Raw genomic sequence first — 16,071 nt, 5'->3', positions numbered from 1 at the left:
TCCTCTGCCTGCAGCGCTGGCATCCCATATATGGGCGCTGGTTCTAGCCCCAGCTGCTCCTCTTCTGATCCAGCTCTCTGCTATGGCCTGGAAAAGCAGTGGAAGATGGCCTAAGTCCTTGGGCCCCTGCACCCATGTGGGAGACCTGGAAGAAGCACCTGGCTCCGGGCTTTGGATTGGTGCAGCTCCAGAAGTTGCGGCCATTTGGGGAATGAATCAACGGACGGAAGACCTTTCTCTCTGTTTGTCCCTCTCACTGTCTGTAACTCTATCTCTCAAATAAATAAATAAATAAATAAATAAAAACTCTGTAGGTATCAAAATTCAATTAATTCTAATTTTCTTGTGTGTAAACTGATATGTTTGTACTACTCATTGCTGAAATTCTTTTTTTTTTTTTTAAAGATGTATTCATTTATTTGAAAGTCAGAGTTACAGTGAGAAAGAGAAAGAGAACCAGAGAGAGAGAGAGATTTGCCATCTGCTGGCTCACTCCCCAGACGGCTGTCACCCCCAGGAATGAGCCAGGCAAAAGCCAGGAGCCAGGCTATGAGATTATTCTTATCTCAGATCCAGAGACTATCACTGAGGGGAGAAACTGCCCTTTGGTTCTGTGAGCTTGGATCAGTTTAAAAAAGGGAAGTCAGCTTGCCCTGATACCAGTTTTAGATTCTGTGTACACAATGAACATTGAATACTTTTGAACATGGGAAAGACTGCTGTGTTTGAACAAGATGATAAGGAACAAGCCCTCAAGGTTGGTCCAGTCTCATGTGGACCAACCCAGATGGCTGACTTGCCAGGAACCTGCTGGACACAGGACAATGGTGCCACCACGGTGCTTAGCAAATGGGACTGAAACTCAACTTTGCGCTGGCTGACTCACGCCCTCCCCTGGCTGAGATCCACCACCAAGGCAGACCAACTGCAGACTCAACGAGGGGGAAGCAGGGGTGGGTGTTCAGCACAGCTGTCAGGCTCCCTCCTGGGATGCCCACATTTCATGTTGGGCTGCCTGGTTTCAGCACTGGCTCCTTTGCTTGTGTGGGGTGTGGACCAGCAGATGGAAGTGAATATAAATAAATAATTAAATGTCTACTGGAGGGGAGCAAAGTCTTGACTCTTCCGCCTGCCACCCCCTCTCCATGCCTTACACTCCCAAATGTGACTCTGGGCTCCCCAGGCCCTCTGCCCATGCGTATTTCCCTCAAACAACCACCTGTAGCAGCAACTGAAACCAGGCAAGGGAGGAAGGGCAGGCAGTTGATGAAATGGCAAAAACAAGAAAAGACTGCAATGAAGGAAGACAGAGAAGGGGACGGAGAGGAAATACATCCTCTCCTATCCACATGGGGGCTCAGATCCTGCCATGGGAACAGTCGGCTTGGATGGCTTTTGGGACACTTAAAATACCCTTAAAAGAAACATTCTGCAAAGTAAAATCGTTACATTGCTGTTATGGACTTTTGTTGCAACAGCACAAATGAAAAGATCAGATCCCAATAGATAATTCTTATTTTACACAAGTGCTCAGCTCAGTAAACCACAACCAAAGCAGTCATTAATACGAATGCACAGTTGCCTGCAGCAGACATGAATGAAAATTAAAAGCCCTGCTCATCAGCCTACACAGGGGATGCTTGGCTAGCCTGCCAAGAGCCCCAGGAGGAACAGGCCTAGAGGCTAGCAAGAACTCCTGGGGCTAACATCGAACCAGCAGCGCTCCTTGCATCACTCCTCTTTTTCCTAAGAGCCCACCACACAGCTGTGCAGATTCACACTCTTACGTGTGTCATCAAAAGCAGCATGTCCTGACCTGACCCACTGCCCTGTCACCACTGACCCCTCCTGACCATCCCTACACCATCTGGTGCTGCCCAGCCTACTGCCTCTTCTCTGCAACCAGTCCTGCTGATAGGAGCCTGTGCCCCAACTTTGGACCCTGTGACACCAGTCAGCTTCTCTCCTGGGAATCTGGAATTGTGGTGGAGTCTTGTTAGCACGGGTGGACAAGGAACGCTGCTGTAGCACTCCCTTTTGTGGGGGAGGGGAGGGAGTGAAAGTCCCTCTGCAATCCTGGATTGGGGGGGGGGGGGGCAGGTGCACCCAGCAAGTCACCTCTGTTCATGATTCTGGACCTTCACGAGGAAGCCGAGCCCCTCTCAGTAATTCCCCCTCCTTTCTGCTCATGCCAACGGGTATGGCTTTGTGTCCTCTCTTCCCCTTACCCCAAGGTTCGGGTAAGGATTTCTGTCTGTTTCATTCTCTGGGCACCTAGAACATTAGACGCTAGACAACTGTAAATGGTAAATTGAAGCTCCCTGGAGTTGACCTGTAGGATTCCTGCTCACACTGACAGCTGATCCACTTACTCCTCAGCACAAAAATCTTTTAAAAACACCATACAGAAGTAAAGACTCCCCAGCCTGGCCACTGGGGCCGTCTATGGATTCATTCTCCCACATCTCTCCGGTTCCGTGCCCTCCACCTCCTGAGCCTCCTGACTGCAGCCTTGCACTGCTCATGCCCAGGCCATGGGCCACCCCGTTTCCTCTATTTTTTCTAAAGACATTTATTTGAAAGGTAGAGTTACAGAGAAAGAAGGACAAACTAAGAAAGAGAGGTCTTCTATCTGCTGGTTCACTCCCCACACAGCCTCACTGGCCAGGGCTGGGCCAGGACGAAGGCAGGAGCCTGGACCTCCATCCAGGTCTCCCAGGAGGGTGCAGGGGTCCACGTACTTGGGACATCTTCTGCTGCTTTGCTAAGCTTATCAGCAGAGAGTTGGATCTGAGGTTGAGCAGCGCCCACATGGGATCTCGGCAATGCAGGTGGCTTATCCTGTGTGCCACAATACCAGCCCTTTCCTATTTCCTCACTTAAACACACTTCCCACTCCAAGGAATGAGATCCCATCCATGCTCAACGCCCAGCACAAGCCTCAGCTCCTCGCCAAAGCCTTCCTCCTGCAGGAAGAAATCCTTGTCTTTGGTACTGGTAGAGGTGCCCATGTCTACTACTCCCGTGGCACTCTGCACGCTGCCTGACTTCTGGGGTGCACGAGAGTGGCCAAGCCCAAGTCTGAAAGTCAGTCATTGGGTGACCAATGCCATCTCTCATTTTCTGGGCCCACTGCTGTGCCCCCATCCCTACTGCTTCCTATTTCACCACAGCCCTGGCCAGCTTCTACTTTACCATGTAACCTCCTGCGGGCCTGTCCTCCCACCAGAACATAAGCTCCATGAGGGGCAGAGGTTTCTGTCTGACTTATTTACTGCTACGACCCCAGCACCTGGAAGGGGAAGGAGTCAATGAGAATGTGTTGCCAGTGCCGCGGCTCACTAGGCTAATCCTCCGCCTTGCAGCGCCGGCACACCGGGTTCTAGTCCCGGTCGGGGCGCCGGATTCTGTCCCGGTTGCCCCTCTTCCAGGCCAGCTCTCTGCTGTGGCCAGGGAGTGCAGTGGAGGATGGTCCAAGTGCTTGGGCCCTGCAACCCATGGGAGACCAGGAGAAGCACCTGGCTCCTGCCATCGGATCAGGCGGCCATTGGAGGGTGAACCAACGGCAAAGGAAGACCTTTCTCTCTGTCTCTCTCTCTCACTGTCCACTCTGCCTGTCAAAAAAAAAAAAAAAAAGAGAGAGAGAATGTGTTGAATGAATGAATATGTAAAACAGAGTTGGCCTCCATGAATGAGTCTTTTAGAGCGATGGTTCACAAACTTTGGCCATCAGACCAGGAGCAGCAGCAGCTGGGAACTTTCCACAAATGCAAATCCGTTGGCCACACCCCAGAGCTACCTGAGTCAGAGGCCACGTATAACTACCACTGCAGCTCTCCAGGTGAGTCTGATGCATGCACAGTTTGACCACCACTGTGCCAGGGCACCTGCAAGTCCACAGACCCACAAAGGCATGTGGTGGGCACACGATATTTACTGAGTGCTTAGACCTTATGGGTCTGGAGGCAGTGGATGAATCAACCAGACACTGACACATGTTCTGCCTGCTTAATGACAATCGGAACATGTTAAACTCTGGTCACAAGAAAGGAGCTGATCATTTTCCTCACTCTTATTGCTAGGAATGCTGCGGAACTCCTACGAAGCTGAACCAAGGGGCAGGCATTTGGCTCCGCAGTTGAGCTGATGTTTGGGATGCACACATTCTATATCAGAGTACCTGGGTTCAAGTCCTGGCTCTGCTCCCTATTCTAGGTTCTTGCTAATGTGCACCCTGCAAGGCAGTAGTGAGGGATCAAGTACTTGGCTCCCTGCCACCCTCAACGGAGCCCCAGATGGACTTCCAGGCTCCTGGTTTTGGCTTGTCCCATCCTTGGGTATTCGGACATTTGAGGAGTAACCCAGTTGATGGAAGATCTCTTCTCTGCATTTCAAATAAATTTCAAAAAATTTTTAAAAGCTGAATCAGGAATGGCTGATGAGAGGCTCGGAAGAGCTGGAGAGTAACACCAGTAACCTCTGGAACAGCAGGCACAGAGCACACTACAAAGCCCTCAGAAGCCCTGAAACACATTCCAGGCAGTGGCCAAGGGCTGAGGGTCTCTGGGCCTCCTGGCAACTGCAAATGTCTATTAACTGAAAAGGCACCACCTGCCCTGATGCCAGCAGAGACACAGAAAGAAAGCCCCTTGTGGTTTGTGATCCCAGTCAAATCAAAGCTCAAAACACCCAAATCTCTGTTCCTCCAAGCCCCGTGCACAGGCATATCAAAGTCATGCCCTCTAGCTCCCAAAGTTTCAAAGGAGTGGAGATTTAAGAGGGAAGCTCCCAGGGTGAAGCAGCTTCTGTGTGCCCGGCCCCCTCCACTCCAGTCTCCCAGTGACTTCTGTAAGCGCAAGTCTGACCCCACACTCCTCTGATTAAAACTCCTCAACGGCTTCCCACTGCCCTTAGCCAGGCAGCAGGATCTCTCACAGGCTGACCACTTCCTCTCTGGCTCCCCCTCACTGTCACCTGGGCCACTGTCACCCCTCAACTCCTACTCTAGCTCACTTTCCCCAACTCCAGGTGACCCGCTCCAGGCCTCTGTAGGGCCCGTAAATCTGTCAAACACTTTCTCGCCCCTCCCCTCCGCACTCCAAGCTCTTACCCCTCAGCAACTGCCTGGCAAGTTCTCTCATCCTTAGGTCTTTTTCCTACAGTCAATCATACCATTCCCCACCCCCAACACGCCTTCTGTGTCTTCACAGCTTCTTGACTTTCTTCCATCAGACTCGTGGGCAGACTACAGACCACAGAATATGGCCATAAACTACCTGGCTTCCAATTTCCACTCAACTAGCTAAGAGCTAGGTGTTTGGGGAAATTCATTTGTACTTTCTGAGCCTCAATTTCCTCATCTGTAATGAGGAACCTTCCTGTCTTGTGAAGCTAAATGAATTCTCTGGAGAGTGAATGAATTCTTACACGTGAGGGCATGAGGCAAGAACTACAGGTGACCTCAATGTGAGAGAAGTGTGTGTTTCTGTTCCTACTACACGCAGTGTTGAAATTGCTGGGGCTATAGGTGGCAGGGACAGGGAGGGGACACACTAGGCCAGGACAAGTCTGTCTTGCAGGGCTGGCACTGTATCAGTATTTGATGAGCCAATGATAGGGCCTCTGGACTCTTTCCACTGTCCTACACTGCCTCACAGTGGCTGCCAGTCTCAGAGACTAGCTCATTCTAGTGGGAATTATTAATTACCATCAGCTGAAGCAAGAATCGTCCCTACTTTCTTCTTTCAAGATTTTATTTACTTGAGAGGTAGAGTTACAGAGAGAAAGGTCTTCTCCATCCACTGGTTCACTCCTCAAATGGCCACAACGATACAAGCCAGGCCAATCCTAAGCCAGGATCCAGGAACTTCTTCTAGGTCTCCCACGCAGGTGCAGGGGTCCAAGGACTTGGGCCATCTTCTCTGCTTCCCCAGGCCATAGCAGAGAGATGGTCAGAAGTGGAACAGGGACTGGCACTGTGGCATAGCAGGTAGAGTCGCTGTCTGCAGTGCCAGCATCCCATATGGGCACCAGTTCGAGTCTCAGCTGCTCCACTTCCAATCCAACTCTCTGCTATGGCCTGGGAAAGCAGCAGAAGATGGCCCAAGCCCTTGGGCCCCTGCACCCGCATGGGAGACCTGGAAGAAGCTCCTGGCTCCTGGCTTCGGATCGGCACAGCTCCAGCCATTGCAGTCAATCAGGGAGTGAACCAGCAGATGCAAGACTCTCTCTCTCTGCCTCTCCTTCTCTCTCTGTGTAACACTTTCAAATTATTAGATAAATATTTAAAAAAAAAAAAAAAAAAGGAGAACAGCCAAGACACAAACCAGCACCCATACGGGATGCTGGTGCCACAGGCAGAGGCTTACCCTATTACGCCACAGTAATTTGCTTCCAATTAAGGAAGCAAATAAAAGATGTACAAATGGCCAATAAACACATGAAAAGGTGTTCAACATTACCCATTAGGGAAATCTAGATCAAAACCACAGTGACTCATCACCCTTTACCATTGGGATGACTACACTATAATCTAAACCACAGATCGGGCAGGCAGTTGGCCTATAGGATGCCTGCACCCCCTACTAGGGTACCTGGTTCCATGCCCAGCTCTAGTTCCTGGGTCCAGCTTCCCAACAATGCAGACCCTGGGAGGCAGTGGTGATGGCTCAAGGGATTGGGTCTGGCCACCCATGTGGGAGAACTGGATTGTGTTTCTAGTTTATAGCTTCAAACCAGCCCAGCCCCAGCCATTGTAGGCTTCAGGGACTAGCACACAAGAGTGTGCACACTCTCTTTAAATAAATAAATAACAAAAACAACAGACAATTACAAATGTTGATGAGAATGTGGAGACCAGGAACCCTCATATACTGCTGGTGGGAATGTAAAATGGTGTAGCCATTGCAGACAACAGTTTAGCAGCTCTTCAAAGAATTAAGTTGTCGCCGGCGCCGCGGCTCAATAGGCTAATCCTCCGCCTAGCGGCGCCGGCACACCGGGTTCTAGTCCCGGTCGGGGCGCCGGATTCTGTCCCGGTTGCCCCTCTTCCAGGCCAGCCCTCTGCTGTGGCCAGGGAGTGCAGTGGAGGATGGCCCAGGTGCTTGGGCCCTGCACCCCATGGGAGACCAGGAAAAGCACCTGGCTCCTGGCTCCTGCCATCGGATCAGCACGGTGCGCCGGCCGCAGCGCGCCGGCCGCGGCGGCCATTGGAGGGTGAACCAACGGCAAAGGAAGACCTTTCTCTCTGTCTCTCTCACTGTCCACTCTGCCTGTCAAAAAAAAAAAAAAAAAAAAAAAAAAAAAAAAAAAAAGAATTAAGTTGCCAGGGGCCAACGCCATGGCTCACTTGGTTAATCCTCCACCTGCAGCACAGGCATCCCATATGGACACTGGGTTCAGTCCCGGTTGCTCCTCTTCCAGTCCAGCTCTCTGCTGTGGCCCGGGAGGGCAGTGGAGGATGGCCCAAGTTCTTGGGCCCCTGCACCCGCATGGGAGACCAAGAGAAAGCACCTGGCTCTGGGCTTTGGATCTGCGTAGCTCCAGCCATGGCAGCCATTTGGGGGGTGAACCAACGGAAGGAAGACTTTTCTCTCTGTCTCTCTCTCTCTAACTCTGTCAAATTAAAAAAAAAAAAAAAAAAAAGAATTAGGCTGGCGCTGCAGCTCAATAGGCTAATCCTCTGCCTTGCGGCACCGGCACACCAGATTCTAGTCCCGGTCAGGGCACCAGATTCTTTCCCGGTTGCTCCTCTTCCAGGCCAGCTCTCTGCTGTGGCCCGGGAGTGCAGTGGAGGATGGCCCAAGTGCTTGGGCCCTGCACCCCATGGGAGACCAGGAGATGCACCTGGCTCCTAGCTTCGGATCAGCGTGGTGTGCTGGCCGCAGCGGCCATTAGGGGGTGAACCAACAGTAAAGGAAGACCTTTCTCTCTGTCTCTCTCTCTCACTGTCCACTCTGCCTGTCAAAAAAAAAAAAAAAAAAAAAAAAAAAAGAATTAAGTTATTAAGTTGCCAGACAGCCCAGCAGCTTCACTCCTAGGTATATACCCAAAGAAGTAAAATACATGTCCACCCAAAACCTTGTACTTGAGTGTTCACAACATTGTTCATAATGGCAAAAATGTGTAACAGAGGACAGGTGTTGTGGTATAGCATGTTGAGCTGACAACTGGACACTTGGAGTGCCTGCATTCCATATCAGAGCTCTGGTTTGAGTCTCAGCTACTTTGCTTCCAATCCAGCTTCTTACTGGTGCACCTGGGAAAGCAACGGATGCTGTTTTTAGGTCCCTGCCACCCATGTGAGAGACCAGGATGGAGTTCCTGGCTCCTGCATTTGGCCTGGCCAAACCCTAGCTATTGTAGGCATTTGGGAAGTGAACCAGCAGGTGGAAGATGTGTCTCTCCCTCTCTCTGTCACACTGCCTTTTAAATAAATAAATGTAATATTTTTAAAAAGGTGCAAATAGGGACCACAGGGGCCAACATTGTGGCACAACAGGTAAAGCTGCTGCCTGCGATGCCGGCATCCCATATGAGTGCCTGTTTGAGTCCCAGCTGCTCCATTTTCAATCCAGCTTCCTGCAAATGTGCCAGGGAAAGCAGCAGAAGATGGTCCAAGTGCTTGGGTCCCTGCACCCACATGGGAAACTCAGAAGAAGCACCGGGCTCCTGGCTTCAGCCTGGCCCAGCCCAAGACATTGTTGTAGCCATTTGGGAATCAGTGGATGAAAGACCACTCCTCCCTTGCTCTTTAACTCTGCCTTTCAAATAAAATAAATCTTAAAAAAACTTTTTAAAAAGTGCAAATAATCTAAATGTCCATCAACTAATGAAGAGATAAATAAAATGTCATATAAATCCATACAATGGGGATTATACATGCAGTATGGAAAGAAGGAAGTGCTGAAACACACGACAGAATGGCTGAACCTCGAAAACAGTACGCGAAGTGGAAGAAAACAGACACAAAGCACCCACAGTGTATGGTTTCATTTGTACAAAAGATGCCCAACAAGCAAAGACATAAAGTGGATCAGTGGTTGCCAGGGGCTGGAAAGGAGGGAGGCAGAACGCGGGGAGTGACTACTAATAGGTTCAGCGTTTCCAGGAGTGGCAAAAAAATGTTCTGGAATTGAAGAAATATACTAAAAGTACTGGATTGTACATTCTAAATGGGCAAATTCAGGGTGGGCATTTGGCCTAGTGGTCCAGATGCTGGTTGGGACACCCATGTCCTACAACAGGGTGCCTGGGTTCAACTCCCATATCCTGCTCTAACTTCAATTTCCAGATAACGGACACCTTGGGAGGCACTGGTGCTGGCTCAAGGAACTGGGTTTGCTCTTGGCTTTGTACTCCCAAACACTGATTTCAGGAGTGAACCAGTGGGTGGATCACTCTTTCTCGCTGTCAATCAATAAAAATAAGTGGGCTAACGGTATCATGCCTGAATTAAATCTCATTAAAGCTGCTCACACAAAGGTAGCAACAAAAACCAGAGTACGAATGCCCATGTCTAAGCCCTTGCCTGTGTCATGTGGCATAGCTGTGGTATAGTCACTCCTTGTCTGGAATTTCAGAAGCCCTGAGACAGGCCTGTGCCTGGCGTCCCTGGCAGATGCGCACTCTGTTCTGAGTCACTAGAAGTGCAGGCCTTGGGATGAGAGCAGCCTGGAGCTGGAGGACCAGAGGCCTGTGCGCCCCAAGGCCAGGCTGCAGAGGTGGGCAGCAGTGTGAGGTCCTACCCGGGTCTGGTGCACCGCCCCGCCCGCAGAGGTCGAGGGACAGCCGGCACGCGAGGGCAGGGGGAGTGACGCGCACCACTCGCCTGCGTGTCAATCGGACTGCCCCGTTAACAAGAGATACTCGGCCTCCGCCCGCGGCCTCGGTTACCGCCTGGGCAATGGCGGGTGGGACAACCACGCCTCGCACACCGTATCCGCCCAAACCGTAGCGGCCGCCCTCTGGGCTGCGGCATCCCCGCCTTTACGGCGCCGGCCGAGATACCCAAGGGACCGGCCGGAAGGGGCCGGCAGGGGAGGCGGCGGCGGACTTCGACATCGCCCCCCCGGGTCTGTCCGAGTGGCCATTTTACCCAGAGCGGGGCACCGGAGCGTGCGGCGCGGCCAGGGGCGAGGGCGGCGCAGGGTCCCGGGCGGGCGCGAGGGGCGGGGCGAGGGGAGGTCCGTCGGGAGGGGAAGGCCCGCGCGGGGCGAGGGCGCGCGGTACCTGGAGTCGAACTTCTGGCCGTCGGGGAAGGTGCCCACGTAGTGGTAGCGCACGAAGTCGCCGCTGCGCACGGTGCGCGGGCACTCGTCGGGCACGAAGCGCCGCTCGATGTGCAGCTCGGCGTCGGAGCCCAGGCCTGCCACCGGCGCCGCCTGCCCGGTCACCCAGAGCAGCAGCAGGAGCAGCGGCGGCGGCGGGGGCCGCCAGCTCGGGGCCCCGAACGCCATCGGCACGGCGAGGCGAGGAGGAGGAGGCGGCGGGGGGCGCGCGGCGGACCTCGGGCGGCGCGGGTCGAGCCTGGGCGCGCTGCGGCTTTGCAAACGTGGAGAAGTCTCGGGCCCTCCCCGGGCCGCAGGGCCTCCCCTCCGCTCTGCGCTCGCCCGCCCCCGGCCGCGGCCGCGCGGGGAGGAGCCGGGGGTGGGGCCGGCGGCGCGCGAGGCCCCTCGCGCCCCTCCGGAGCTGGGGCCGCGGGAGGCTCCTACGTGGCCGCGGATCCCGCTTCCCTCTGCTGTTTGTGGGACGGAGGGAAACTTGGGTTTACAAGGGTGGAGTCTCCATGGAAAGAAACTGAAGCCATCTTTCAGGACAGAGAAAGGGGGAGGTCTGGGTACCCCCGAGCGTTGTGCGGTGAGAGCCCCAGGCCACGGGCGGGCGCAGCGTCCACGTCCCGAGTACGTGGCCGTGCCGCCTAGGACCCCGTAACACAGACACGAGGAATTCATCAGCGTACACGCAGTCTTGGCTCAGCATTGGCTGTTGGAGTTTATGAAAAATTTGGAGTCATAAAAGCAGATCCCCAACACTTTCCCAGCTCAGTTTGGAAACAAACATAATCCTGACGCCCAAACCTGGTAAAAACAGCAAGGAAAGGAAAAAAAAAAAAAAAAACAAAAGCCCAACCAATTTATAAGTATAAATGCAAAATTACTTGTACTAAATGAAACATGCACACATTGAACCCAAAACGTATTGAAGGACTAATACACCATTACCCGGACTGCCTTCTGCAAGTTACCCAATGAAGGTTCTGTGTAAGATGAAGATGAAACCAGTAGATGATTATGGATCTGCTTGTTGGGTTCCAGGAATCTAATGAGAAACCATGCATAGCACTCAAGAAATGGTCACTGTTCCTATTAGAGCTTATTCTGATTGTCTTAAGGCTGTCTTTTATGTATTGGAAAGGCAGAGAGACAGAGGGAGAGAGACCTTCCATTCCTCAGCTCTCTCCCCAAATGGCCCCAAAGCGGGAGGCCCTGCCAAGCTGAAGCCAGAAGCCTGGAGCTCTGTCAGGGTCCAAGCACGTGGGCCATCTTCTGGTGCCTCCCTAGCACATGAGCATGGACCTGGATTGGAAGTGGAGCAGCAGGGACTGGAGCCAGGGCTCCGATCCGGAGTGCAGGGTGGAGACACCACTTAACTTGCTGTGCCACGTCAAGGGCCCCTACAGCTTGTTCTAAAAATGGAAATCCTATTAACATAAATATAGGACAGAGAATAAAAAACTTTTAAAATCGTGCATCTATAGATTGAAAAGGAGTTAAAATTTTTCAACATCTATCTCTAGTTTTAAAAACAAGCAGTGATTCTAAGAGCCAGGGAATATCTGTATCTCTAGTCTTCTTTCCGTTTCCCCATCAATGGATTACACAAGGCTTCCTGGCAGTCACCCGGACACCTGCTCCCTCGCCTGCCATCTCTAACCCATCACCAAGTCCTCTCACTTTTACATCCTTAAGCCGCCGTCTATTCCCTCACTCTCCCCTGCTCCCATCCAGGCCTCCTGGTCTCTTGCTTGAATTATAGCAATAAACTCCGCCCTGACCCAGCTCAGAGACTCCTGTTTTAGCACACAAACCAAAACGGAACTGAATGCAGAAATCACATTATTAAATTATAGAGGAAAATGTGCAGGTAAATTTATCATCTTCAGGTGCTGTCTTTCAAAGTATGATTCCATGAGGAAGAAAAATATTAACAAATCTATGTCACTAAATCCCACTGATGGAAAAAAAAATAAATAAAACCATGGGGCCTGCATTGTGGCATAACTGATTAAGGTGCTGCCAGCAATGCTGCATTCCCACATGAGTGCCAGTTCGAGTCCTGTCTGCTCCACTTCCCATCCAGCTCCCTGCTAATGGACCTGGGAAGGCAGTGGAAGAAGGCCCAAGTCTTTGGGCCTCTGCACCCACATGGGAGACCCAGATGAAGTTTCTGGCTCCTGGCTTTGGCCTGACCCAGCCCTGACCATTATGGCCATTTGGGGAGTGAATCAGCAGATGGAAGATTCTCTCTCTCTCTCTCTCTCTCTAACTCTGCCTTCCAAAAAGATAAAGTAAATCTTAAAAAAAAAAGGGGGGGGGAATAGATTCACAAATGTTAAAAAGGGAAATGATATACTCTGTAAAACATTAATAAATATATGACAAATGTATAAGCATAAGATGAATATCCCATTTGTTTAGGTTTCATTTTCTATTTTTTAAAAAAAGATCTGTTAATTTGTTTAAAAGGCAGCATGACAGAGAGAGGAGAGACAGAATCTTCTGTTTGCTGGTTCATTCCCAAATGGCTGCAACGCCATCCTGGTCTCCCACATGGGTGGCAGGGGCCCAAGGACTTGGACCATCTTCTGCTGCTTTCCCAGGCACATTAACAGGGAGCAGAGAGGGGCAGCCTGGACTCCAATTGGCACTCTGATACACAATGGCACCACTGCAGGCAGAGGCTTAATCTGCTGTGCCACAGTGCTGGCCCCTTGTTTAGGTTTTGAAACATGGCCTTGGGGCAGGTGTGTAGCCAGGGTTAACTTGCTGTTTGGGACCCCCTGCATCCCGTATCGGAGCTCCTGGTTTTAGTCCCGGCTAAACTCAGCTTCCTGCCAATGCACACCCTGTGAAGCAGCAGATGATGGCTCAAGTACCTGGACACATGCCACTCATGTGAGAGACCTGGATAGAGTTCCTGGCTTTGGCCTGAGCCAGCCCCAGCCCCAGCCACTGCAGCCATTTGGGGAAGGAACCAGTGGATGGAGGATGTCTCTCTCTTCACTCTGCCTGTCAAATAAATAATCTTTTAAAAAATAAAATTCTGGAGAATCTCTTGCCAACACTGTTGCAAAAATATTTAACAAATACTAGCAAAAACAAATTCAACAGCATATTCAGGATCATACACCATGACTAAATGAGATTTATACCTAGAACGCAAGGGTGTTTCAACAAATGCAATCAATAACTGTGATATACTGCATTAACACAATGAAGGAAAAAAATCCACATGATCATTTCAATAGATGCAGAAAAAGTATCTGAAAAAAAAACAACAACATTCTTTCATGATAAAAACAGTCAACAAGTCAGGAATAGAAAGAAACTACCTCAAAACAATAAAATAAAAAATCCACACCTAACATACTCAGTGGTGAAAGAAACTTTTCCTCTATGATTCCAAATAAGACAAAGATGCTTACCTTTGCCACCTCTATTCCAAGTATCCTGGAAGTTCTAGCCAGAACAATTAAGAAAAGGAAATAAAAATATCTAAGTTGAAAGAGTAGAAGTGAAGTTATCTTTTTGCAACTGTGACATTGTAGATACAAAACTACAGATTCCACACACACACACACAAAACTGGCAGGATGGATTAATGAATCTAACAAAGTTGTAGCATATACAATCCTCATAAAAAGTGCTGCATTTCTGTACTTTAACAATAAACAATATGAAAAAAGAAATTACAAAACCAATTCTATTTACTATAGCATGTAAAATAATACAATGCTTAGCAGTAATCTTAGCCAAGGAAGCAAAAGACTTTACAAAGAGAACTATAAAACATTGTGGAAAGAAGCTAAAGAAGACATAAATAAGTGGAAAAACATCTGTGTTTATGAATTACAAGACTTAACATTAGCCGGCGCCACGGCTCAATAGGCTCATCCTCTGCCTTGCAGTGCCGGCACACCGGGTTCTAGTCGCGGTCGGGGCGCCAGATTCTGTCCTGGTTGCCCCTCTTCCAGGCCAGCTCTCTGCTGTGGCCCGGGAAGGCAGTGGAGGATGGCCCAAGCCCTTGGGCCCTGCACCCGCACGGGAGACCAGGAGAAGTACCTGGCTCCTGCATTCGGATCAGCATGCTGCGCCGGCTGCAGCGCGCCAGCCGTGGTGGCCATTGGAGGGTGAACCAATGGCAAAAAGGAAGACCTTTCTCTCTGTCTCTCTCTCTCACTATCCACTCTGTCTGTCAAAAAAAAAAAAAAAAAAAAAAGACTTAACATTATCAAGACGTCAGTATTACCCAAAGTGATCTACAGAGTCAGTACACTTCCTGTTAAAATCCCGGTGATGTGGAGCAGGTGTCTGGTTTGCTAGTTAAGATCCCATATCAAGATGCCTGGCTTCAGTGCCCAGCCCCTGGCTCCAGCTTTCTGCTAATGTGATCCCTGAGAAGGGGTGGTGATAGCCCAAGGTAGTTGGCTTCCTGCCACCCATGTGAGAGATTTGGATTGAGTTCCTGCCTTCCAGTTTCATCAACCCAGCTGTTGTGGGTATTTGGGGAATGAACCAGTAGATGGGAATGTTCTCTCTCTTTCTTTCTGAAATAAATAACTTTTTTAAATCCCAATGGCAACTTTTGCAGAAATAGAAAATTCCAGGGCCAGCGCTGCGATGTAGTGGTAAAGCTGCCACCTGCAGTGCCGGCATCCCATGTGGGTGATGGTTCAAGACCCGGCTATTCCACTTCTGATCCAGCTCTCTGCTATGGCCTGGGAAAGCAGCATTTGATGGCCCAAGTCCTTGGGCCCCTGCACCCGCGTGGGAGACCAGGAGGAGGCTCCTGGCTCTTAGCTTTGGATCGGTGCAGCTCCAGCCATTGTGGCCAATTGGGGAGTAGACCAATGGATGGAAGACCTCTCTCTCTCTCTGCCTCTCCTTCTCTCTCTGTGTAACTTTGACTTTCAAATAAATAAATAAAAATATTCAAAAAAAAAAAAAAAAGTCCCTCTTTCCTCCTTCAAGTTGATTTTTTTTTTTTTTTTTTTTTTTTTTTTTTTTTTTTGACAGACAGAGTTAGACAGAGAGAGAGAAAGGTCTTCCTTTTTCCGTTGATTCACCCCCCAAGTGGCTGCTACGGCCAGCACGTTGCGGCCGGCGTTCTGCGCCGATCCGAAGCCAGGAGCCAGGCGCTTCCTCCTGGTCTCCCATGCGGGCACAGGGCCCAAGGACCTGGGCCATCCTCCACTGCCCTCCTGGGCCATAGCAGAGAGCTGGACTGGAAGAGGAGCAACCGGGACAGAATCCGGCACCCTGACCGGGACTAGAACCCGGTGTGCCGGCGCCACAGGCGGAGGATCAGCCTAGTGAGCCACGGCACTGGCCAGTTGCTGGTATCTTAAGGGATACAAACAGCCAAAAACAATCTTAAAAAAGAGCAGAGCTCGTGCCGGCGCCGTGGCTCAATAGGCTAATCCTCCACCTTGCGGCGCCGGCACACCGGGTTCTAGTCCCGGTCAGGGCGCCGGATTCTGTCCCGGTTGCCCCTCTTCCAGGCCAGCTCTCTGCTATGGCCAGGGAGTGCAGTGGAGGATGGTCCAAGTGCTTGGGCCCTGCACCCCATGGGAGACCAGGAAAAAGCACCTGGATCCTGGCTCCTGCCATCGGATCAGCGCGGTGCGCCGGCTGCAGCGGCGGCCATTGGAGGGTGAACCAACGGCAAAAGGAAGACCTTTCTCTCTCTGTCTCTCTCTCACTGTCCACTCTGCCTGTCAAAAAAAAAAAAAAAAAAAAAAAAAAAAAAAAAAAAAAGAGCAGAGCTAGAAGTAGCACAGTATGTGATTTA

General features: G+C 50.9%; 1 protein-coding gene across 1 annotated transcript in view; it reads right to left on the bottom strand.

Moving 5' to 3' along the window:
• Positions 1–12,493, bottom strand: part of FKBP9 (FKBP prolyl isomerase 9) — a 47,939-nt gene extending 35,446 nt beyond the window's left edge. Inside the window, exon 1 of the mRNA XM_002713745.5 lies at positions 10,231–12,493. Coding sequence (XP_002713791.2) covers positions 10,231–10,952 — 722 coding nt within the window. The 5' untranslated portion in view covers positions 10,953–12,493. The remainder of the gene's footprint in view (positions 1–10,230) is intronic.
• Positions 12,494–16,071: the final 3,578 nt, after the last annotated feature.

The sequence above is a fragment of the Oryctolagus cuniculus genome, chromosome 16 (assembly GCF_964237555.1).
Source record: "Oryctolagus cuniculus chromosome 16, mOryCun1.1, whole genome shotgun sequence".
In the NCBI taxonomy this organism is placed as follows: Eukaryota; Metazoa; Chordata; class Mammalia; order Lagomorpha; family Leporidae; genus Oryctolagus; species Oryctolagus cuniculus.
The sequence above is the reverse complement of the archived record's forward strand: the minus strand, read 5'-3'. Positions and strand labels throughout refer to the sequence as shown.